This window comes from Halichoerus grypus, chromosome 12 (genome assembly GCF_964656455.1).
Source record: "Halichoerus grypus chromosome 12, mHalGry1.hap1.1, whole genome shotgun sequence".
NCBI lineage: Eukaryota > Metazoa > Chordata > Mammalia > Carnivora > Phocidae > Halichoerus > Halichoerus grypus.
Genome location: NC_135723.1, coordinates 41,896,822 through 41,921,900, shown reverse-complemented (window position 1 = coordinate 41,921,900; position 25,079 = coordinate 41,896,822). Strand labels below are relative to the sequence as shown.

Sequence of the window (25,079 nt, the reverse complement as noted above, 5' to 3'; positions counted from 1 at the left end):
AGCATTTCTGGAAGTTTCTCACCCGTTATTAGTCCTTGATTAGCTTTATTCTTGCCTTCTGTAGCTTTGATTTGACATATGTTAGACTTTCTCATTTCATCCTCAATAAATAAATTATTCTCATATTTCCCAGTCCTTTTTCTTTCTGGATTGTATTCTGGTTAATTTATTCATTTCTATGTTTGAGTTCATTAATGCTTTTTCAGCTGTGGCTAAGCTGCTTTTTAACATGTTTTGTTTTTTCTTTCAACATTTACATATTTTATATTTAGATGTTCCATTTAGTTATTTTTCAGAACTGCCTGATCACTCTTAAACGTTTTCTGTTGCTTGCTTATTCTTTTCTGTATTTCTTTAAGTACTTCGTAAGCAGCTAGTCTGTATCTGACAGCTCTAATATAGATGGCTTACCTCCTTATGTGCCTAGTGGTCTTTGATTGTGAACTAATAGTTGCCTGATTATAAATTATGGGAATCTCATGGGATATACTGTAGGATGATTTCCTATGGATATTTGGTTTGGTTTCTGTTAGGAGTTGGGAAGACTACCAATCTGGGGTCACATTAGCCCTCTTTGGGAGTCCTGGCTTAATGCAGAGTCTCAGGTTCAGTTCCCCATCCTTGCTGTTGACTCTAGGTTCAGTATCTAAATTGCCATTTATAGTATCCTTCTGGCATTTTCCCTTAGTATAACACAGTTCTCTCCTCTGCTTCTTGTTCAGAACATTTGTCAGCTCACTGCTCCAAGCTCCAGTGTTGACTCAGCTTGTTCTTTTTATTTAGGGAGTGGGGGACAGGAGGACTGGACTTGGAGATTATTTTACCCACTTCCAGGGAGTCTAGCAACAAACCAAAATGTTTTATTTAGGATCTAATTGGTTTCCAGCAGAGAGTGTCTTGTCTACCATTGCTGCTGGAAGTGCAAGTCCTATTCTTAATTTGTGAAGTTCAGTAAATAAAACACACATGCTGACCATTCTGCCTCCGTTTTCCCAGCACAAGGTGTCCTATTATGATTTAAAGGGTCAAGTATCTATAATTATTTTTGTATTTTCAGTTACAAATAAGGAAACTGGGGCTCAGAAACACTAAATGAATTAACCCAATTTGTGATAAGGTGGGGGTGGGTCACTAGAAATCATGTTTAATGTCTAATCCAGTAGTCTTTTTAATAAATTCTTCTAATATTCCTTAGGTCCAATTTTAAAAGACATATTACATTAAATTCTAGCTATAATTGTTTATATTATAACAAGATCTGTAATTTTATTTTTATGTCTATGCATGCCCAAGTCTAGATACATATATCCATGTATAATCACATCTATACATCAGTAAATCCAAGCCTATATAGAAACTATATAAATATACATAGTCATGACTATAAGGAAGATACTTTGGAGTTTTAAAGAGAACTATAGAATCTTAATCTTGTCTTTCTCTAATAAGCATGGTCTTCAAGATCAAAATAATTGTACACCACATAGAACATTTGTTTTCATTTATTCACAAGAGCCAATAATTTCTGGTAAAGATTATGATGATTTGGATTAGCTATGGTAATCCATATTACACTATGTCTCAAGTAGCCTTTTAAATAATCTCTCCATTGAGTTAACTCACAGGTTAAAATTATAAATTACATAAATACAGCAAGAGAAAAAAAATGTGGGATTCCTTTTTTTTTTTAAAGATTTTATTTTTATTTATTTGACAGAGAGACAGTGAGAGAGGGAACACAAGCAGGGAGAGTGGGAGAGGGAGAAGCAGGCTTCCCGCTGAGCAGGGAGTCCGATGCGGGGCTGGATCCCAGGACCCTGGGATCATGACCTGAGCCGAAGGCAGATGCTTAACGACTAAGCCACCCAGGCGCCCCAAAAATGTGGGATTCCTTATGGGCAATGCTCATAACAGTCCTCAGGAAATCTTTCAACATAAACAGTCCCTAGCATAGCATAGAATTAATAATATAGTCCAGGGAGAGCAAGGGGGAAAACTAGAGACAATCACTAAAGCAGTTAGTTCAATTCAAGGGAGCCTGTTACCAGAGAACCTGAGTGGAAAGGAGTAGAAGCACACTGTCTAATGTACAGCACTCCAGCAAAGTTATGAATAGCTGCTAGAAGCTACCTTAGGATTTCTGCAATCCTATCTGATAGTTTCTATTTTATTAGTTTTGTTAGGAGAAGTATTTTTAAACATAAAGCAATTAGGTTAATGTCCTAAAATTCATTTTAGATAATTTGAGGGTCAGGGGTAAAGAGAGATGTTTCTTAAAGTTCTTTTGAGATGGCTTGGCTATAAGAAATAATTATCTATCCCTTTTTTAAAGTTTTCATAGATTCCCCCCCTCCAGGGGGGCATTTTAGTGTCTTTAATTTTTATTTCTATGTTAACACTGCAAGAGAAAATAATGTACTTAGAGGGGTTTTTCCCTCCTTTAACCTTCTCTCCTGTTTACATTTTGATTCTCCACCCTTAACTTGTGCCACCCCCAGAAAACCTCTGGCATGTAGCTCCACTTACCAATAGCAGGTATTATTATATTTTTTTAAGTAGGCTCCACACCCAGAGCAGAGCCCAACACGGGGCTTGAACTCACAACTATGAGATCAAGACCTGAGCTGAGATCAAGAGTCGGACGCTCAACCGACTCAGCCACCCAGGCGCCCCAAAAAGCAGGTATTATTTTAGTCAAATGGGACACTAGTTTGACTATAATTATGCTGAGGTATTTTTCTTTTGTGGGGGGACTGTGAACCTTTTAAAAATCCGTATTATTAAGATTGTTCACAGCATGGTCCACATCTGCTACTACTCTCGAAAAACACTAACAGATGAAGATATTTGTGAATTTTGTGGGCAAGAGTTGAGGTGTGGAGCTTGGAGCAGCAGGGCCTGTATCTCCCTTAAATGGTAGGAGCCACTAAGATCACGCAACTTGGAGGGAAAGGGCACACGGAAGTAGGTGGTTTCAACAAGCCAACTCTGTAACTGACTTTCCCAGAGCCAATTTCTAATTTTTCACTAAATGATTATTCATCTAATGGATTGCTCAAGACCTTTGCTTCTCTTTTTCAACTTCTACCTTTTACATAATAACATGAAATGTTATAGAAGATGAACTTAAATTATTTATGCTACACATACTTCATATCTGCTACAAAGCTTAAGAGGGAAATTACTGCCCTAAAATTTCCAACAAAGCCGTCCCCTAGGGGTTTGGTCTCTGCGTCTGGGTGTGAATGGGTACTCCACCACATTTGCTGCTTCTAGAGCATGCCATCAGTTCAAACTCCCTTTGCAGTCTGACTTGCCTGGTATTACTATCATTATTTTTCAATAGCAATGACAGTTTCACTTGTTAAAGAAACCAGCTAATTCTTAGAGACTTAACAATGGGAGAAGTTGGTATGTAATAACACAACTGAATGTTTCTAATTGCGGAAAAGACGTCCTTCTTAAGTCTCCTGACACAGAGTCAGAAGTTAGGGCAGCGAGAGACGCTTGTTACACCCGGAGCCCAGTGGGAAGCCGCAGCCGTTGGCATCTTCTCAGGGGAGCCAGGTCACTCATTATTTTAGTGTTTGTGCTAGTGAACACCTTCGAAGCGAAAATTAATTTCCCTTTTGGATTACTTAGCATAGTATTTTGAATGCTGAAGTTTTCCACATCATCCTTAGCCACAATTTTTTTTCCAGAATGATTGAGTTAAAAAAAAAATGATTTCTAACAGCACATAAAAAGAGATTTTGAGGGATTTTGTTATTTCCCATGGTTTCCTTATAGACATTCCTTTTTTTTTTTTTAAGATTTTTTTATATTTATTTAACAGAGAGAGAGACACAGCGAGAGAGGGAACACAAGCAGGGGGAGTGGGAGAGGGAGAAGCAGGCTTCCCGCTGAGCGGGGAGCCCGATGCGGGGCTGGATCCCAGGACCCTGGGATCATGACCTGAGCCAAAGGCAGACACTTTAACGACTGAGCCACCCAGGCCCCTGTCCTTATAGACATTCTTAATGATGATCTTTCCTTAAAGGAAAAAAATGAAATAAAAGTGTTTAGTATTATATATTAAAATGAAAGTTAAGTGTTTTATTGTGAGGAGGGGATGAAGCTCTCCTCAAAACACCCATGGGATCAATGAAAAGCCACCTATTTCTTTCTTTAAAAATTCCAAACAATTAAAACCTCCAGCGTGCTAATCAAGAATAAGCTTCAGAATATTAAGATCCTTCCAAACCTGCCTGAAGTCCTGCCTATTTTGCATCTGTCACCCCAAATCTGGTTGTTAGTGAATGGCAAGGACAAAGGCCTTTCTTAATCTATCCAGCTGCTCCCACTCCTGCCAGAGCATCTCTGGAGACAAGAGGCAAGCCAGAGGAGCATGAAATCAACCAGTTTCCGCTTCCTCTTCTCACCGCTCCCCTACCCGTCAAGACCTCTAATTCTGAGTGGCTGGAGGAGCTTCTGATGCCTGTCCAGGTCCCCTTCTGCCAACTCTGCACATGGGCAGGCTCTCGACAGGAACACATTCCAAGCTGCCAAACACTCAGTGTCACTTCCTCAGCATTAAACTTTTAGATGGCTCTCCAAGCAGGCAACATTTGGGGGACTTTTGCTGTCATTTCCTTAGAAGGGGGCTACCAGGATAGGTTCTTAATGTCCTTACGAGGAGCTACGTTTAGGATAAGTTTAATAAGTTATTAAATAACTCTGGTAGATGAAATGCACTACACACATGAGAGTAAAGGGTGGAAAACCATCTCCTATTTCTACTTTAATACTATATAATGTCGTGTATGAGCGAGTTGTTGTTGTTGTTGTTTTTTAAGGGGTTCTGAGGAAAGAGATTCATCCTAAAAATAAGGCAGATGGAAGCCAGAGTAGATAGAGGGAAGCTATGGAGATTTGAGAAGTGGCAGTGAAATTTCTTTTTGATTAGGTTTAGTGGTATCAAATTTTTTTTTTTTTAACTTTTTGTGTGTTTTAGGTTAGAGGAGAAAATAGCCGTTTAGGAAAGCAAATAGACCTTTATTCTTGGAATGGCAAATAAAATTCTTCTCCCTTTTAAATTGAGAACCAGCAGGTGAAGATCATTATTTCCAGGGAGAGATGTAAGGTTTTCTAGAAACCTCCTCAACTTCAGATGGACAAGCCCTGGAAGACTTAAGTTGGGATCCACTGAAGTCTAGGAAAATACTGAGTTTGTATCATAGTGACTGAACAGCGAATGTTCATGAGGTACTTAACTGCACCAAGACGCATGTGCAGTTGACTCTGGAACAACTGTGCCATTAGGGGTGCCCAACCCCCACAGCTGAAAATCCATGTATAACTTCCGACTCCCCCAAAACTTAACGACTAATAGCCTGTTGACTGGAAGCCTTACTGATAAAATAAATGGTCAATTAACACGTATTTTATATATTTTATATACTGTTATCCTTACAATAAGTAAGCTAAAGAAAATGTTACTAAGAAAATCATAAGGAAGAGAAAATACATTTATAGTACTGTACTGTATTTATAAAAAATAATAATCCATGTGTTAAGTGGATCTGTGCAGTTCAAATTTGTGCTGTTCAAGGGTCAACTGTGTTTCTTTAGCCTTAGCTCTACATGTGACATTTTTTCAAATGTGTGTTTAAAATGTAGAGTGTAGGTTTTATTATGTGATTTTTAATTAAATAGAATGTTCCTTTTTTTAAAGATTTATTTATTTTAGAGAAAGCATGTGTGCATGTGTGAGGGGGGAGGGGCAGAGGGAGAGGGAGAGAGAATCTCAAGCAGACTCCCTGCTGAGCATGGAGCCCGACACGGGACCCTGGGATCATGACCTGAGCCAAAATCAAGAGTTGGCTGCTTAACTGACTGAGCCACCCAGGTGCCCCAATAAATAGAATGTTACTTTTAGGGGCACCTGGGTGGCTCAGTAGGTTAAGCATCTACCTTTGGATCAGGTCATGATCCTGGAGTCCCAGGATTGAGTCCCCGGATCGAGCCCCACATTGGGCTGCCTGCTCAGTGGGGAGTCTGCTTCTGCCTCCCCTCCCCGCTGCTCTCTCTCTCTCTCTCAAGTAAATAAATAAAATATTTTTTTAAAAAAGAATGTTCCTTTTATATTTGTACTTATGTGCTACAATGAAATTCTGTTTTATAGCAGAAAATAATAGTTCCTCTTTGGCTGGGTTGATACCATGCCTGTTGGAAGTCATAACCAGAATGACACAATGCCCAAGCACTGCCATTCACTTGATAGAACTCAAATTGTATGGTATGTCAAATGATGTAAAATACGGGGATAAAACACACACTTTAAGGAACATTTATTATTATATTCATTTAAGAGACATTTTCTGAGCGTCTCTGTTCATTCTACTGGATCACAAAGGCCAGTAGCAGAGAGATGAGAATTCCTTACCATATCCAAGAAATCAAAAGGGATGGATAAATTTAGATAAACAGCATCATCCTGGATCTAAAGAAACTTACCTCAAATCCCATGGAATTTCAGTTTGGGGCTGTATATTTTTCTTCTTCAATATAAATTATCTCCAAACCCACCCTTCCTTAGAATAAAGGGGATAAAGTAGAAAGAAGAAAAATGAAGCAGAAATTCCAAAGTAAAAGAAATACTTGACCATAATCATGTCAAAGCCAGGAAACCAAAAATTAATGTTTTCCTATAAAGGATGGAGGATGTCTAGTTGGGTTATTAAATGAGCACTGGAGTATGCAGAAAGGGCCATAAGGAGGATTTACTGGTGTTGGAAGAACTTTAGCCCTAGCATTTCATGACTTTTGTGCTTTCACCTTTATAGTTAGACAATTCCATTCGTATGGTTAAAAAAATAAAAGAGCTAATATATCATAAAATTAATACTATGAGGGAATGGGAAAGAGGTGAATTAGGTTGATTTGAAGGAAAATGATGTTTCAGAAGATATATATATATATGTATATATATATATATGTATGTATATATATGTGTGTATATATATATTTAAAAGGTAGCAAGATTTCCAAACCAAATAGCTGGGACTAGCAACAATTTCAGGTCAAATGCCACTTCTACATGGGAAGGAATTGTTTAAGGAAGCTGGTAGTGTCAGAGAAGACAAAATCCAATGCTTAGCTGTGAACATTTTGTAAGATTATCCTGTGACTCTTCATGTATTGGAATTAATAGCAGTTCCCTGGGCCAAAATTTAGTCTAGAATATGTGCCTTTCTGGCAAATAAAGTCATTGGTAGTACCTGTTATAGTGATTTTAAACCAGGACTCTCAGTATAAAAGTGACTGTTACAATATTCCATGAGCCATTTGCCAGATAAAGTCATAAATACAAAATAAAGTTATGGAATATTTTCTTGTATCTCCTTAATGTTAATATCTCACATATATTTTAACAGCTTGGAAAGGTGTCAAAAAAAAAAAAAGAGTTTGGAAAATAATTACACATCCCTTCTCCAAAATCCCATCTAGAGCTTTAGTAACTCAAGGAAGAAGTCTCAACTAAATAGTAAAGTTATTTTCAGATAAGAGATTTAAAAAGTAGAAACAACTGTGACTTTCAAAAGTCATCTACTTTCTATCTCTACCTGATCCTTCATAAAAAGCAAGTATTTTCTGAACATGTTATTATCCCAAATCACACTGAATTGTGTATCCGGGAGTATAGCTAGTTCATACAAACCACCCACTTCAGATACCCAAGCAACAATGAACACCCACTTCCCTAAGGTCAGAAGTCAGCATTACATTGTTATGGTGCATTTTTAAATTTATATATTTTGGAGAATAACAAAGCAACAAATGAACCATTGTTATTTTTTGAGTGTTTACTAGGTATTAAGCACTAAGCAAAGGGTTTGAAATAAATGGCATTGGGTCAGATGTAAACTCTGTGTGGTAGGGACTGTACCTTCTTCTGCCTTGCATGGCATAGATATAAATGAAGGAATGGATTTGGTCTTCACAGTCTCAGGAGGAGAGAGAGGCAGGTACCATCTTCCTAATTTATTAAAGGAGGGTGTTGATAAATGGATGGTTACTAAGCATTGGACAGCATCAGCTCTAAGAAGGAATATCAGGGAAACAGAGCCCACAGTTGCCTTTCTCCTGGATGAACTTTAGGTATCTTGTTGTTGTGCTAGACAAGAACCATGGTGCGGTTCAGAACATGTCCAGTCAATCCTGGCCTACTGTCCTGAGCCAAACACTGACTGAAGAGGAACCTTTTAGATCACTTTGATTTGAGCCAGTCCTTTCTCGTACTGCTATCCTTTTTTTTTCTATCAGAAAAAACTGATTTATTAAGTATTATTTACAGATGTTATTCCAGTAGTTGCCACATACTGGCCACTTACTATATGCTGGGCTCTCTGCCAAGCAGCTGACATGTAATACCTCTTTTAATTCTCATCTCAACACTATGAAGTAAACATGCCCATTTCACAGATAAGAAAATGAAGATTCAATGAGATTCTATAATTTGTCCAAAGTCAGGGGATCAAACCTAGATCTATTGAATTTTATGGCTTTTAAGCTTGTTTGCTTCCCTGTATTTACCTATTATTCTATGGTGTGAATAATTAGCTGATGATCGAAACAAATTTTGATACCATGAGTGTATTCCTAGACACTTTTATTCCTTAAAGAAAACATTAGAGAGATACCCCTTTGATTAATGAGACATGAAGAAGAGGGGGGGAATTCACTTGTTGGAAAGGCACATCCCAATGAAACTAATGTGATGATAAAAAAGAGATAAATATAAAAGTTATTACATTCATGAATAGAGAGACATGAAAGTGAATTAACTGGGATGACTAGTGACTGGAACAATCGGTAAAGGGATGCATCTACTGAAAACACCCAACAGGATTCCTAAAATCCCCTCACCGTTCACATTCTAGATATCCCACACCATCTCATTTGAGGTAACAGCATTTCTCACCTTTTCTGAAACATACTCCTTGCTCCACCTCATTCCTTATCCTAGAGCAGTGTTTCTCAACATGTTTTTCCATTATGCTCCCTCAAAGAGAAAACAAAAATTAAATACTCCCTTATAGAGAAATTAAGTACTGAGATAAGATCTGTTGGGTAGGGCAGAGTTTTAGAGGGCCACAAACCATTTAATTGCCTAAGACATTTTTGCTTTCCTAGGAACCAATTTGCTCTGTTGAGAATGTTTGGGATAGCTACTTGATCCCTGCTTCTCCATCATATATCCACTATTACCTTCTAAACTGTAAAGGATTATGGCTAAATAACAAGTGCTCAGGAAAAGCATGTGGAGGGTCAGCACAGCAATTCATGGGTGTCCCATTAACCTAGTCTGTGGCAAGTTAATTCATTTGATCCATTGCTCCTGTTAATTACAAGGCCATTTGCTCAACTGCATAGGCTGGTCAGAAGAATGGCCCAGAGGAAAGGCTCTAAATTCAGATGTCCCGGGTTCAAACCTCAGCCCCACCACCTCTCAGCAATGAGACTTTGGCCACTCATCTAACCCGGAGGTTCTCAATTGGTTGCAATTTTGTGCTCTCTCCCCCAAGACATTTGACAATGTCTAGAGACATTTCTGATCATCACAACTGGGGGTGGCGGGGGGGGGGGGCGGAACTACTGGCATCTAGTAGATAGAAACCAGTGATGCGGCTAAATATCCTATAAGGCATAGGACAGCCCCTCACAACAAAGAATTATCCAGTCTAAAATGTCAACTGCCAGGTTGAGAAACTCTGATGTAACCTTTCTGCTCCTCATTTTTGTCATTGTGCCAGATAGCATTCATTCCTTAACAGATATTTCCAACCCATCCCCTTGCTGCCTCCCTGGTAGAGTCTGGAAAGCTAGACACTCATTTGGCAGTCTCCTGTGGCTTGTTGCTAGAGACAGCCCAAGGCACAGTTCTGCCCAGTAAGATACAGGTGGAAATTTACTGGGGGCATGAGAAAAGCTTTTGTTTTTTTTACTGATACAAGAAAAAGATGAAACTGTTGACATCTCCTTCTTCATCTTTCTACCTTGAACATGAAAGCAATATGTAGAGTTCCAGAAGCCATGTTGCTATCATTAGGGAAAGTCAGGATTCAAAGGAAGGATGGCCTGGATATTGTTGAGACATGAATCAATGCCATATAACCCTCCTATACTTCTTGTTATGTTAGAATATATAACTCCTATTTGTTTAAACATTCTTGTTGTACTCAAATTTCAAATTAGGTTAATTTGAAATTTGAATTAATGAATAAAAAATTGTGGAATTTTTTTTGTGTGTGGAAAAATATATAAATAACATAAAATTTGCCATTTTAACCATTTTTAAGGATGCAATTTGGGGGTATCAATTAGATTCACAATGCTGTGCGACCATTACCATTATTTCCAAAGTTTTTTATCACCCCAAATGGAAATACTGTACTCATTAAGCAACTTCTCCTCCACCCCCAAAGTCCCCGGTAACTTCTAATCTACTTGCTGTCTCTATGAATTTGCCTGTTAGAGATATTTCATACAAGTGGAATGATACAGTATTTGTCCTTTTGTGTCTGGCTTATTTCACTTAGTATAATGTTTTCAAGGTTCATCTACATTGCAGCATGTATCAGAACTTGAGTCCTTTCTATGGTTGAATAATATTCCATTATATGTATATTTTATTTATCCATTCCTCTGTTGATGGGCATTTGAATTGTTTCTACCTCTTGGCAATACTAGAGTTTTAAAAGGTAAAATAAAATTAAAAAGTAAGGTACTCAGAACAGTACTTAGTATTTAGAAGAATTCAGCAAATGTAGGTTAAAATTATTACTGCTAACATTGAATAGCATCTCATCACATTCACCCTGTCAACTGTCTTTCGTTCCGAGGAGGAATGTAGTAGTATGTGGGTGCACTGGCAAAAAACTATGATCAGGACCTACTGTACAATTCAAAGCAAACAGTACTCTCATTGGTTGGTCACTATCAGCAGGTATGATGGACATTTTCACTTATCCATCCATCCTTCCATCATTCCATCCCTCTATCTGTCTGTTCAGAATGTATTAAGCACCTCAAGTGGGAGAAATACTATGCTTCAAATCTAAGCTGCAGTGACACATGATTAAATTGTTGCAAGTAACAAAGAAGAAAAGGAGGTGCTTAACACACATTTCTGATGATGATGAAACAGTTCTGCAATCAATCATGAGCTTCAAAAATTTCTCTAGGACTGGGGTGTGTCATTTGTCTAAATTATCAATGAACTGGACACATGCCTTACGAAGTCCCCCAACCTGCTAAGTACTTTTTAAACTGATTCATAAATATTGTTGACTTTCATCCTTTGCACCTAAGTTTTCATTCACAGAGGTACAAAACAAAAGCTCCATCTAGTAACTGTCATGGCTGGTACCAGGAAGAGTGCCATTTTCGAAGTGGGAAAAACAAACTCCTCCCTCCAAGGAACAGGGACAGGTAGAGTATAGAGCTAAACGGTCTGTCCACAGCAGAGGAGTACAGCAAGTCAACTTTTTAGCTGGTGGGAGATACATTTTGGGGAGAAGATCTGGTATGAGGAGGGTGTGTATCCTGAAGAACACATGAAAACAGCAAGTAGGAAAGAAGTGGAAGAAAGGGTAATAAATCTCTGATGACAGTGGTGACAGCATGTCTTAGTTTGGTGTTGAAGATCTTTGAGACAAGTGTGGATGGTCAATCATTTAAGATCAACAACTGGAATAATGTTTGGAAGTCAGGTATTTATGAAGCACTGCTGTGGGAAATGTGTTTAATAATAAAAAATATAATTGGTAGCTTGCCCTGATGTATCTTACGATTTTAGAAAGTCAAGATTCACTCATCTACCCACAGTCCCTTCAGAAAACAAGTGGAAGAACCCATGAGAAAATCAGAATGCTACTGGGGCTCTGAGATGGTATGTGAACTCCCCATTTGGGGAACGTTCGTGAGGGAGCTAGACATTGAGCTGTACTGAGCAGTGGATAGGATGGGTATAGGCAGAACAGAAGAGTGCAAGAAAGAGAAATAGCATCAGTAGAGGAGTGCCATGGCGATAGAAAAGAGGCAGAGGGCTGAGTAGGCGGTAGAGACATTGGCCTGACTGGATACTCACGGGAAATGAGGTTTAATAGCGAGACTGGTGCAGGAATGACACAAGTACTAAGTACATTATCTCCAGGCTAGTCACAGGAGAATATGGCTTCATTTCTAGGTGTTGTAGATTCTCTTTCTGGTCCACCTCCCACCCCACCCAGTCTTTTAATATCATGTGTTTCATAGCACACACTCTAGGCAAGGTGAATACCTATTAGTTTTTCAAAAAAATAAACCAGCTCTCAAAAAATGTTCTTGGTTTCCTCCGATGACCACCACCTGCCCTCCCAGTCCTCTCCGTACGTGATTTTCATTTAAACTGGCTCACTTACCCGGCATTTCATGCTAATCAAACCTGCCTTTGGTGGTCAGCCTGATACTGTTACTGCTACCTGCTATTTTATATTCTGGAATGAAAGGTGGTAAGGATAGAGCTCTTGTCTTTTGTTATTTATGTTTTGTCAAGCTCTGGGTACCTTTCTGGCATTTTGTACTTAACAAGCATCACAAAGCACACCCAGGCCGAAGGATATCGCATCTGCTGTCCTCGGCACAACAAAAGCAGCAAGCCCAGTGGTCTCCGACCTGCAGGGTAGTGATAGATTGCACTGGGAAATGAGGCTCTTACCACAATCAACATGAAAAAAGAAATAAAGCCTCAAGTGTATCTCTACGAACACTAGAAAAGCCTGAATGGGAATAACCCACACCCAGGAGACAACTGCTTTGCTTACTGAGGGCTTTATTCCTACAGTCCCTTCCTGATAGGTATACATTGCCAAGTGTAGAAACTTAGAGCCACTTAAAATTATAGGGTGGTAAACCTAAAGTGAGTAGAGAGCATTTCTGCAGATAGTTTTTCAGTTGGGTTGGGGAAAGAAACTATTGACCCTTAATACTCATTTAACAAGATGTTTTAACCAAATATAGGAAGGTAATAAAGATTAAGAACTTCCTTTTGAGTTTAGTTCTGGAGACTGTTTTTGCTAAGAAGCTTATCTTGTGAAATATTTTATTACTTGATATTATAAAATATTTGTAAGTTGTTATTTAGACAACAGAAATGCAGAATTTTGTTAGCCAACATAACAGGGATTTATTTTTCTTTTTATAGACTGAATGAACATTTTAAGAGACTGGCTACTAATGCTTTCCTTGTTTTTTGAAAATGATGTAAATCTGCATCTTTGTATCTATGGGGAAGTTTAGAGGTTGCAATTACTAATGTGACCACACTGGTTAGAAACTCAATTGACTAATATTGTACAAAATCATTATAATTCATAACAGTAATTAAAAAGTTGAAAACTGGCTACCAAACGAATGGACCAGTTAAAGAATATTTTAGAACCTGCTTTGGTTGCATGAAAAATCAACATGAGAGTCTTCTTTCCTCAGATAATTATTTGTTTTTCCTCAAAAGTAAAATGAGCTATTCTTCAAGAATGCAGACCACTATAAAAAGGGTTAATATTTCCACATCCTTCAGTAAGGTTAGGTTACGTGAAAACAAAATGCCACAGCCCATTAAAACATCAGGCATTCAATTTTTATGTTATATGTTTAATTCTACAAAAATCCATGATTTTAAAAAGAGCCATGTAATTTAATTAGGATTAATCAATGTCAATTTAATAGAAGGCAGAAGAAAGTTCCCTCTATGTGTACATTAAAGAAAACCAAAAAATAAAACCCAAGTTACAAGGGGTCATAGTCACTTATACCTCCAAAATTTAAAGAGTTAATCAACACTGTCTAAAAGGTTATGATAAATACAAAATAGTTTTATTGTATGTTACTGATACAGCTAACCAAACAAAAGGTACATTTTTACTTTCAAAAAATTTAAGAAGCTAAATTATTTAGGATACAACTTTGGGAACAATAAGGAAATGGCATATTCCAGTATGAACATCTAAAAGGTTGCCTAAAGGCTTCCAACACAACACAAGGACAAATTCTAATGTAGATGGGATAAGAACCGTATACATTTCCTCAAATCAGTGGTAATTCAATGATTTGCCCATTCAACTGACTTATATCAAGCACAAACTATGTGTCAGGCATCATGTTAAGCATGGAAATATAGGTTAGGATCCATTCACAGAGTTACGACTTAGACAAACAATGCCAGTACCGTGGGTCAAGAACCTTGAAAGAGGAGAACAGGGGCACCTGGTGGCTCAGTCGGTTAAGCGTCTGCCTTCGGCTCAGGTCATGATCCCAGAGTCCTGGGATTGAGTCCTACATCGGGCTCCCTGCTCAGTGGGGAGACTGCTTCTCCCTCTCCCTCTGCCCCTACCCCCCACTCATGTTCTCTCTCACTCACTCTGCTCTCTCTCGCTCTCTCTCAAATAAATAAATCTTTAAAAAAAGAGAGAAAGAACAAAGGATGGTAAAGGAATGTGGAAGGATATCCAATCCAGTTTAGGAGGAATAAGGAAAGGTTTCCCAGAGGAGGTGATACTTGAATGAAACCTTGTAAAATAATTTAGCCACAGATTAGTTCACTGGAGATTGTTGGAATGCACACCACTGCTATAGTGTGCATAGTACTTTTTAAAAAAATGTCTCTTCTTCCATTACAATGTGTGTTTTGCAAGGGCAGGTTCATTTTTAAGCATGTTTTGTGAGCTCCATTGTGTGTTTTTTCTGGTGTTTTATGCGATTTGACTACTAATGACTAATGAGAAGCATATGAAGGCATTGCTACTGCATAAGTGTAGTGTGGTTTTGCACTTAAAAGAGTTATTCAGATGCTCTAGTTGTAAATGTTCACGAAAAGCCTCTTCTGGAGTTGTCAAACTGCTTTTAGTGAGTCTCACCAGTGGTTTTACATCTGCAGAGCATTGAGAGCTGGGTTGACTTTGAAAGGATTGAAATTAAATTACTGCATATCGTTATCCTGAATTTTATATTCGCTATTATTCCCTAAAGTAAACCTTAATAAATATTTTATGACCAGGAAAACAAACAAACAATGATAAAAAAAAATAGAAGGGACGATCAGGGCATTCCAAGCACAAAGAACAGAATGTGAGGATGGTGAAGGAAGCATGGCATGTTCTGCTCGCTAGGGAAGAGCACACAGGACAGGATTTGAGATGAGGCTAGAGAGGCAATTGAGGGCCCTTATTTGCCTTCAGGCACTTCAATTCTCTAGATACCAGAGAGCTACTAAGGGTTTTAAATTTATTTTTTTAATAAGTTCTTTCTGGCTATAGTGTAGAGGATGCAGGGAGATCAGTTAGGAGAAATGATGAAGACAGAGACTGGAGTAGGAGCAGTAGGAATGGAGAAGACAGACACACTGGAGAGACAAGTCTTTACGATAGATAATTCCCAAAAGTTTATCAGCAGTTGAGTATGGAGCACAGTAAGAAGGAAGAATGGATAGACTCCTAGATTTCCTGCTTGGGTAATCCAGGGCGTCAGATGATATGTCAGGACTTGGAAACACAAAGGGAAAGATGGCTGTCAGTATCCAGCAAGAAGAGGTGCCGCTTTCTGCTTACATTAGTATCAGTTGGTAAGAGGGATGCTGACTGAATCAGGTTTCTGCCCCTTCGGGGTTCAGGATTGGGAACAAGTGTGCTATTTCCCATTAGGACCATATGGAGTGAAGAAGGAATTCCCCAAAGTAAATGGAAGCAGAAGAGGTGGGATATGAATGAGTGTAGAGCAGATGCAAACAACAGCTACCCCGGTCTTGCTCGAGAAGCTGAGAGGAAGCGTCAAGAGAGATGTCTTATAACAAACAGTGTATATAGATGCAGAACTTAAGAAGAGTTGTGGGCTAGAGATCAGTTTGGGTGTAAACAGTAGCAGACAGGCACGAATATGATTGTACAGAGAGAAGACAGGGAACAGAAGAGAGCCAACATTTTAGGGGTGGAATGGAGGAAAAGAAGTCCCCAATGGTATGAGGTGGAATGGTCACAGAGAGGGAAGGGAAACCAGAAAGGCAAGTGTCACAGCAATCAAGGGTGAAGACAATTTCAGGACACTGGAAGTAACCGATAGGGAGGACTGCCTCAAAGAACTAGACATAAGGCACTTGGCAGGTTGGAGGTGGCTCCAGTGAAGCAGTTCAGTGGAGTTCTAACCAAGGATGGGAAATCAGGGTACAGGGGGTTAATGAGTGAACAGAAAGTAAGGAAGTGCAGATACAAAAATAGACCACTCAAGAAACTTGACTCCAAATAGATGGAAAAAGAGTTTACAGCTGGACTTAGAGGGAAAGGATCTAAACGTGTTCATATGACGACGACGGAAGAGAATTGATTGGTAGGAAATGTAAGACAGAGATACAGAAGAGTTCTAAAGGGAAGTTGTACTACTGATCCTAGAAAAATGTCTTTATCTAAACCAAGTGCATTTGAAATATTCAAATGTGCTTAGGAAAGCATATGAAAGATGAAGACATTTTTCAAGGGTAGGTCATATAGGATTAATAAATTCCGGGGCAGAAATATATGCAAAAATAATCAAGAACACACAAGGGAAACTTGGCAGCTAGATAAAACCTCAAATGAGTTAATCCACGGCACCAAAATATACTGTATTGTCTAGAATCAGTTCTTACTCATCATGAGAACATACATAGTCATTATGGGCAGAGGAAAACACAACCTGAAAAACATGGAGAATACCCAAAACAGACAAAAGGCACAATTTGTAGAGGCTTGGTAAACTAAGCATTATTTTCAGCTGCATAAACACAGCATGATAATTTGGGGAACTTACTGGGGCCTGGAAAACTACAAAAGTTTCAAAATTCTATTCTTTTGCTTTTGGGAAGTCTCCTTTATAGATAATTTAATGATTTATTTCATTGGTTCACTCATTCATTCAACAAAGCCCAGTCGAGGATTTATGTCTCAAGCATAAGTCCGATGGAACATCAATCAGAGAGCATAGATTCTTAAGGGAAATGGGGTTGTGACTGTACTTTGAAAAAGTATATTCAATTTATCTATTGTCTTTGTAATAGAAAATATAAAGTAGAACCTGTCAAAAATGCTCCTAAACTGGTAAAATATGTAGGAGATACAGTGAAAAAAAAAATCATAGTGTACATTGGTTTTAACAGGTAGAGAAACACTGGTTTAAGGATTCAAGCATTTCTCCTTAGAAGAGATTCAGTGAGAAGATGAAATCTGAAGATTCCTTCTTCTTCCATTAAATTCAATTTCAGACTATGAAGTTAGGCAAAACAAGGAGGAAGTGTATATTTAATTATGGAGGTATAGACAGATCTATATTTTTAAATGTTGACTCTTGACTTACCAGTGTCATTCCCCTCTCTCAATCATCTTCATTTCTACTACTGCCCATATCTTTAGGTTAGGAACCTCAAATACTTAACTGAGGTAGGAACTTCTAGATTTGCCCCCCAAATAGGAGATAAGTCTCCTGTGTTACTTCTTTAAGCTGTGTTAACTGATGGTTACGGTGTAGTGTGACATAGAAAAGTAGATACAGTGTGTCCCAGGCTGTATTTATACACATATTGGTGAACACAAATTCTCGTGAACATCCCAAACAAGGATGTTGCAGTGGGGGTGGCTACTGGGAGAGGATAAGTATTTACGTTTTATCTTAGACCAACTGCCTGTTTGCTTTTTGGCATCCATTTTCTTTCTTTTCAGTCCTGAGAAGGTCTGTTCAAATGACTAAGCTAACAGTGCCACACGCGGCATGTTAGTGTACGGTGTACCCTGTAGGTCTAAGAACTTGGCTTTGTTTTGCCCTTGTTCTTGAACAAAAGCTTTTCTTTGTTAGCCTCCCAAATGTTCCTTGCCATTATGCAGAAATACATTAATTTTGAAACAAAATCAATGATGTACCTTTTGAAAAACAAGATTAAAATTAAAACTGTACACAGACACACATACATACAGTGAAACTGACATTACCCTGTTCCTTCTTCCCCACGTGTCTCAGAATTATAGCCCAACACCTGTGGCCACACAAGGGGCAGACTTGGCAGCTGCAGAACCCAGATGTCAGACACTGGATTGTACGTCCCTGGCAGCAGTCCTGAGTGGGAGGCTGTCTCCTTAGCTGACCTCTGAAACAGTCTATTGTCTGACTCTCTCTCTGGCCTGGGTAGTAACTAAAACGCTGTCTGTGGGGCTGGTTCAGAGTTAGCGTACTGATGGGTGGTTCTGGATGCAATTATCCTTTGCCTTACCTTTGATTGTAAGGAATTTATTTCCTTGGTAGGGGTTAAAATTGGGACTGGGCACATTCTTGACAAAGAACTATATTCAGGTTTCTTCCAAGGACAAAATAAGATACTTTTTGCTCTGATTGATTTTTTTTTCCCCCAAGTGAAATTGGAGGAGGTCAACTTTATGTTTTAGCACACAGTTTGGGTTAATCAGAATTAAAAATTAGAGTTTCTGGAGCACCTCCCCCTCCGAAAGAAGACTGAGTTTCCTTACACAGCTTCTTAAAACTAATTCGTTGAAAATGAAACATTTCTTTCTTTAGAAACTTACGGAGCTACAACTTTGTTTTTGTGATTACTAAAAAAGTCATCTATTGTAGAGAAGAGCTCTGTGTATCATGAGTTATCTTGGCTCTTTAGAGAGGAAAATGATTACACTATAATCTTGCCTCTACACCACTTGCTGAAGAATGACATTATGTGTAAGATGCAATCATTATGGGAATGAGAGGTAGGAAAAGGCCAAGTATGGAAGAAGGCTCCACTTACAATGCAGCGCTCGTAGCTCTCAGGGAAAGTCTATTGTGCATACAGTTCCAGTCATGGCAAGTTAAGGAGAAATATATCTAAAGGAAGATGACTTCTGAGGAAATTATAGACTATATTATAATATCCAGCAACAAATGATATTCATGTGCACCATGTAAAATGTGCCAAATTTTCCTTTATTAACTTTTATAAAGGTGTAAATATATTTCTTAGCTCCCACTGATTTAGATTTGGGGAAAAAAAGAGGGAATATTCATGAGTCCCAATATAAATAAGAAAATGATAAATAAATAAATTGGAGAGAAGGGGCATATCTTTTATGGGGAAGAATTCCAGATAATTGATGTAGCTACTTGCCTCTTAAGGAAGTGGAGCTTAATTTCCTACTGCTTGAGTGTGGGCTATGATTTATCACTTAATGCTAAAATTTTGAGTATAAAAGTGGGGGAAGGATTTACTTAACAGTGGAGAAATCTGGCAAACACTACGTTGGCCAGGTGATAAAGGTTAACATCAGTAGGAGTATCATGTTGATGGCATGTACCCTTGGTATGATGTGATCTCACTGAAGGGCACCTCATCTTTGTAATTTACCTCTAAAAACCCATAATCTAACCATGTGAAAACATTAGATAAACCCCAATCGAAGGACATTCTACAAAATACCTGACCAGTACTCCACAAAAATGTTATGGTCATCAAAAACAAGAAACTATCATAGCCAAAAGTAGCCTAAGGAGACATGATGACTAAATGTAATGTGCTCTACTGGATGGGATGCTAGAAGGGAAGCAAGAACATGATGGGAAAACCGTGAAATTGGAATAGTGTGTGGACTTGCGTTAATAGTAATGTACCAAAGTTGGTTCATTAGTTGTAGCAAATGCACTATAGTAATGTAAGATGTTCACAACAGGGGACGCTAAATGGGAGGTATATCAGACTGCTGCACTATTTTTGTAACTTTGCTATAAATCTAAAGCTACCCTGACATAAAAAGTTGATTTAATGATGTTTAACATGCTGCTGTATTGACTGTAACGAGCTCCTACATATTAATCAACACATCTGTCTCTCACCCACACTGATGTACCAAACCATATGGCATAAAGGGTCATTTTCCTAACACATAATAAGACTACTTCATCTTTCAGGCCAATGTAATATCAGCGGAGTCAGACTTATTTTGAGAATTTCAGATTTTTCAATAATATTTAGGTCATGCCCTTAGTAATATGACACAAATGCTCAAAAGATAATGTCCACAAACCCTTATTTCTCAATGGCTTTAAAAGATGTAACATCCTTCAGCCACCTGTCCAATATACTTATATTTCATGTGAATGTTACTACCGACATATTAATAAGACAATGTATTATCTCTGAAAGTAACATTCTTTGCTAGATAACCGAGGGCAATGTTCATTTATTGATCATTTGTTAACATGATAGGTAAGGGAGTAAGGTCCGATGCACCACTGTCTTAGAACATGAATGAGATTATTTCTTTGCTACTCCATACCTGTCCTTTAGAATTATAAGACATCAGGATTCTGGGAAAATTAGAAAAGATTTCTTTCATACTGTTTCCAATTTATCATTTTATTTTGAAAAGGGGAAAAAAGTATTGGTGTCACCGAATGTTTACTTAACAAAACAAAACAAACTATTACAAATTTCCAAAACTGTTAATAAGAAATGTGCTTTTGTTAATACCTAATAGTACAATTTTAAAAGTTCAGTCAATCAAAAATTTAACCATAATAAGTTGGTCAGAATTACCTAATTCTGCCTTTAGGAAAAGATGCAAATGCCATTAAAGAAAGCTGGAAAAAAAAATACATGCAACTTCCTGAATATATTGCAGGACTAAAAATAAGATTCAGTAAAAGCACTTGTACAATCTATCTACTGTACTTTGTCCAGTGATACCTTGCATTAAGGAAAACGGCCATGATGCTGGATAGTGAGAGAGAAGAAAGTGTTCTGCAGGGAATTCTTAACTAAGGAATTGCAGAGAGTCAACCAACATATTTTAGAAATTTTTTTACAGTTAGGTATTTACTATGGAAAAAAAAATAATGGGTCAGGAGAGACCGACAATAAATGCAGATTGCTGTTTTTTATATGCCTCTTTAATATGTTCAGTTCAGTGAATATGTATTTTGCATTTTGTTAGACTAGTGTGCATGTGTGGTAAGTAATGAGAATTATAGCGTCTCCCTTTCTCAGAACACCTATGGTGTGTCAAGCTTTATGATGCCAAGCGTCTGACAAACACCATGTAAAACTTAACACAACTCTGCAAGGTGCATACTATTACTATTTAACAAGTGTGGGAACTAAGAACACTGTAAGTTAGGGAACTGAGCAAAGTCCCACAGCTTGTGAGTGAGCCTTTACAAACTGTCTGGCTGCCTCAAATGCCCAAACTCTTTCCACCAGAGCATACAGCTTTGTTATACTTTCTAATTCTGAACACTATTGAATTCAATGGTTATCACTAACCAGGTGAGTTAGGTCATTGGACCTCTCTGGGCTTCACGTTTCTCTTGGGTAAATGAAGTTGGCTGGCTGATTTCTAATGTTTCTTCCAGTTCTAAAAGAGTAACAATTGATTGATTTATATACAGGATTAAGAAAACTAAAATGTTTTTGTTAAAAGAAGGTCATGAACAGTAGTCCTTACTAAATTCTGTGATGATGGGGATCTATCTAGAACTAGATATTCATGTGATTTCTTTCAAATCTCTACAGTCCTGTTAAGCCAGGACTAGTGATCTTACCATTTTCAATGTTATTCCCTAAAGTTTACATCTAAGTGGAAATTTCATATTTTTGTGGCACTGCATAAACTATATACTTAAATATGTGCCTCACAAAGAATTAATAACTTGCATTCAAATATGAAGGTAAAGAAAACTATTTTTTTCTGGATCTGAAAATAATCAAAATATCAGTTTATTTTAATTCACATTTATTTATATATAACAATTATTTTCGACAAATGAAAATACAAGCATATTTATAAGATGGTAGACATAAATATAAATGAAATATATTTCAGACAAAATTTAACAAATATATTAGACAAACTGATGACATACTTAACACTTAGCTTCAAGGTACATTAACATGGATGTTAAAAAGGATGTTTTCACAAAAACTGCTATAAAATGTTCACATTTGTGTTAGTAATAGGTCACATTTCCTAGACTGATGTTTTATGAAAACTGTAAAGATTTAATGTAATCATTCACCTCATGTGGTAACATTATTTGTAAATGAAGCATATTTTTGTCAACAGAAATATTCATTTAACTTTTAAATAATATGGCATTTTTATCAAGACAATGCTACCTTTATTAAACAAACATGCACAACACATTAAAACTCAAATGATTCACATACCTTTATGCACGGTGTTTAGTTTTGCTATGGCACGCTATCTTTGTGAAAAATATACTTACAATTTGGCACAGAATCAATAAATTGTATTGCTCCTAATCAAAACAAATGTGATTTAAATTTTCCATGCATGGAAAATACTCTATCACAATTTGCTTTTTCCCTTTACATTTTATTGACCAATGGCAGTTCTTTACTGCTTTAGTTGGCATAAATAATGGATAGCCAAGAACTAAAAGTCATGGTTAGGTGTTTTGCCTACACCCTAATTGGAAATGAGTCGATTTCAGCTTTTCTAGCAGCAAAACATTTCCATCTGTATTGTGGCCAACAAATTTCTAAATAAGGGTGTTATCAGCAATAATATGTATCATCATGAGATGCTTTTCTTTAGGAGGCAAAGAGGTTGAAAGGAAACGTGGATCTCTTCATAAACTGGGAACATATGTGGTAAGGGGAGCAAACGCCAACTGAAGCAGAAGCAGGGGAAGTTCTTTGGAAAGTGGTGACGGCCCACGCTCTGGAGTAGCAACGAGGCAGAAAACAAAGGCAGGCCCATGGGAACCATTCAGGGTGGAAAGGGCTGCCATGGCTTTGAGGAAACTGAAATGTATCACATGTATCCCTCAAAAGAAATAGCATCCAGAGCAGGGACAGCATTCCTGGAGCAGCAAACTACCACTGCTTTTTAGGAAAAGTTTTACATTTCCACCTCGGTGTCTAAATTGGGACTGAAGAAATTAAGCTAACTGGCAACATTTTTTTTTTTTTTTCTGAATTCATTCATAAACATTGTGGAAGAAGAAAGGGAGTAACATTAATTCAAGCTTCCTCCAAACCACAGAAGAGAAATCACACTCATTCTAAGCGTAGACTTCAGAGTTAGGGTGACTAAGAAAAGTGCCATAGCTCTTTCTCACAGTTCTCCTAAGATACACTTGAGGGGTTGTATTTTGAGAGACTGGTTGAAGGAATCTGCTCCTTTCATAAAACCTTGATAGTCTAGTTTTTATATTTATTATCTGGGGGAAAGGAAGCAGAATTAAGTCCACCTTTTAAACAAATAGAGTAATGAACATAATGTCGTTTTCTTTGCTTTAAGATCCTTGCTTTTCTGAGGACCTTTAAGCAGTGAAATGGCAAAGAACATCAAACAGGTTAAATAAAATGGGCAAACTTTTGTTTAAAGCTGTTACAGTGCAAATAGACATAAAGATTACAAATCACAGAGCACCGAATTTTCAAGAGTGAAATCGTACCAAAACCGCGATAGATTTTCGCTGACATCATAGGAGAGTAAGTGGTCTGGAAGGTCACTGATGGTGCCCTGCACGGCCAGGACATGTGGGGCTAAGGTGAAGGGTACGTCGTTCAGGAGTTCGGCCATTAGTGAGTTGTTTTCCAGAGTCTGGCCTGCCTTATTTTCCACCTCGGGGCCTGCTACGGTCACACTGGATGAGTCTTCTTTGCCAGTCTAAAAGTACATGTATATTTAAGTCATTTAGACCTCGTGGACTTTGAGGTTTAGTAGCGGTAAATGTGGCGTTAATATAGCGAAATGATTGGGAAATGTGGACTACAGAAATATTCCCAGATTAGAATGCTGTTATTTACTCTACTTGTGAAATACAGCCATCTAGATCTCTACTAGGCTTTGAAATGAATTCTAATCCCTACTCTTACTCAGACTGACCACCCATGACCCCTCAAATACAAATTGGCATCCTTGCTATTTCCCTAGCCCAGATAATGTCTACAAAGTCTGGCTCACAAATCTGATGTATGCTTTCAGGCTCTACAGAATTCCCAGCTTCCCTGTGAAATCAAATTTTATCAACGTAGTCCAGAGTGACCTTGCCGGCTTCAGAGAGAATATGGGGCAAAATGCCTAGGATCTTATTTGGCATTTACTGTTTGTATCCTTGCTAGTGGTTGTTTCATTATACATATGTCTTATCCCCAACTAGAGTCTAGGGTACTTGAGGGCAAGAAATCTATTTGACATCTCTTTGTATTCTCCACCTTGCATAACTTACCTTGCATACTTTGTATGTATGCATGTATCCTCCACCTTGTATACCCTGATACATACTTGAACATTTACCTTGAATGCGAACCGTAAGTATTGACTGGCTGCCTGACTTTCACTGGAACTAGCATGTTATATTACCCAAGGTATTCAAATAAGAATTGATATATCTTGTTCAATTTCTTTAAAACTGGTATACCTTGCATATGGTACTTTACCAAAAGATGTGCACCAGGGTGTTCATAGCACTCTATGCAAGCCCCAAACTGGAACCGAACTAAGTATCCATCAACAGGAGAATGGATACAAAACTGAAGTGTATTTACAAAAATGAGAACCAATGACCTCCTGCTCCAAGCAGCTGAAACCTACCTCAAACCAGGTTAGGCAAAACTTGACTCCCCCACCCCCTCAACCCAGTCTCATGCAGAATAAAACTGCAGAGTCTTTACAGAGGCCCACGGGGCCCTTCCTGATCTGGCCCCGGGGCACCTCTCTGCCAGTATCCCCAGCTAGGCTGTCCTGGCTCCCTCCTCTCTAGTCCCACTGCCCCCTGCTGTTGCTCGTGCACACCCAGCCTGCTTCTGCCTTGGGCCTTTCCTCTCCAGTCCCTCTGCCCAGAAGGTTCTTCTCCCAGACATACCCGGCTTCCTTCTCTCACAGCCTTCTCAAGGAGGCCTTTCCTGACCACTTTATTTAAACTGTAGCCTGGCCCTCACCTCCCGCACTCCAGCACTCCGTCTCCCTCTCCTGCTTTTTCCTCTCCATAGCCCTCAGCACCTTGTTCTGTGGTATATAAGTTATTCT

General features: G+C 38.3%; 1 protein-coding gene and 1 long non-coding RNA gene across 5 annotated transcripts in view; one reads left to right on the top strand and one right to left on the bottom strand.

Annotated features, from left to right (window-relative positions):
• The window catches only part of LOC144379570 (uncharacterized), a 151,724-nt gene that overhangs the window by 69,109 nt on the left and 57,536 nt on the right, over positions 1-25,079 (top strand). The gene's annotated exons all lie outside the window — the stretch shown is intronic.
• Positions 21,796-25,079, bottom strand: part of UMAD1 (UBAP1-MVB12-associated (UMA) domain containing 1) — a 211,971-nt gene continuing 208,687 nt past the window's right edge. For all 4 annotated transcript variants that reach the window (XM_078059298.1, XM_036064526.2, XM_036064557.2 and 1 more), the window contains one exon: positions 21,796-23,717. In XM_078059298.1, the coding sequence (XP_077915424.1) occupies positions 23,460-23,717 (258 nt within the window). In that variant the 3' untranslated portion in view covers positions 21,796-23,459. The remainder of the gene's footprint in view (positions 23,718-25,079) is intronic.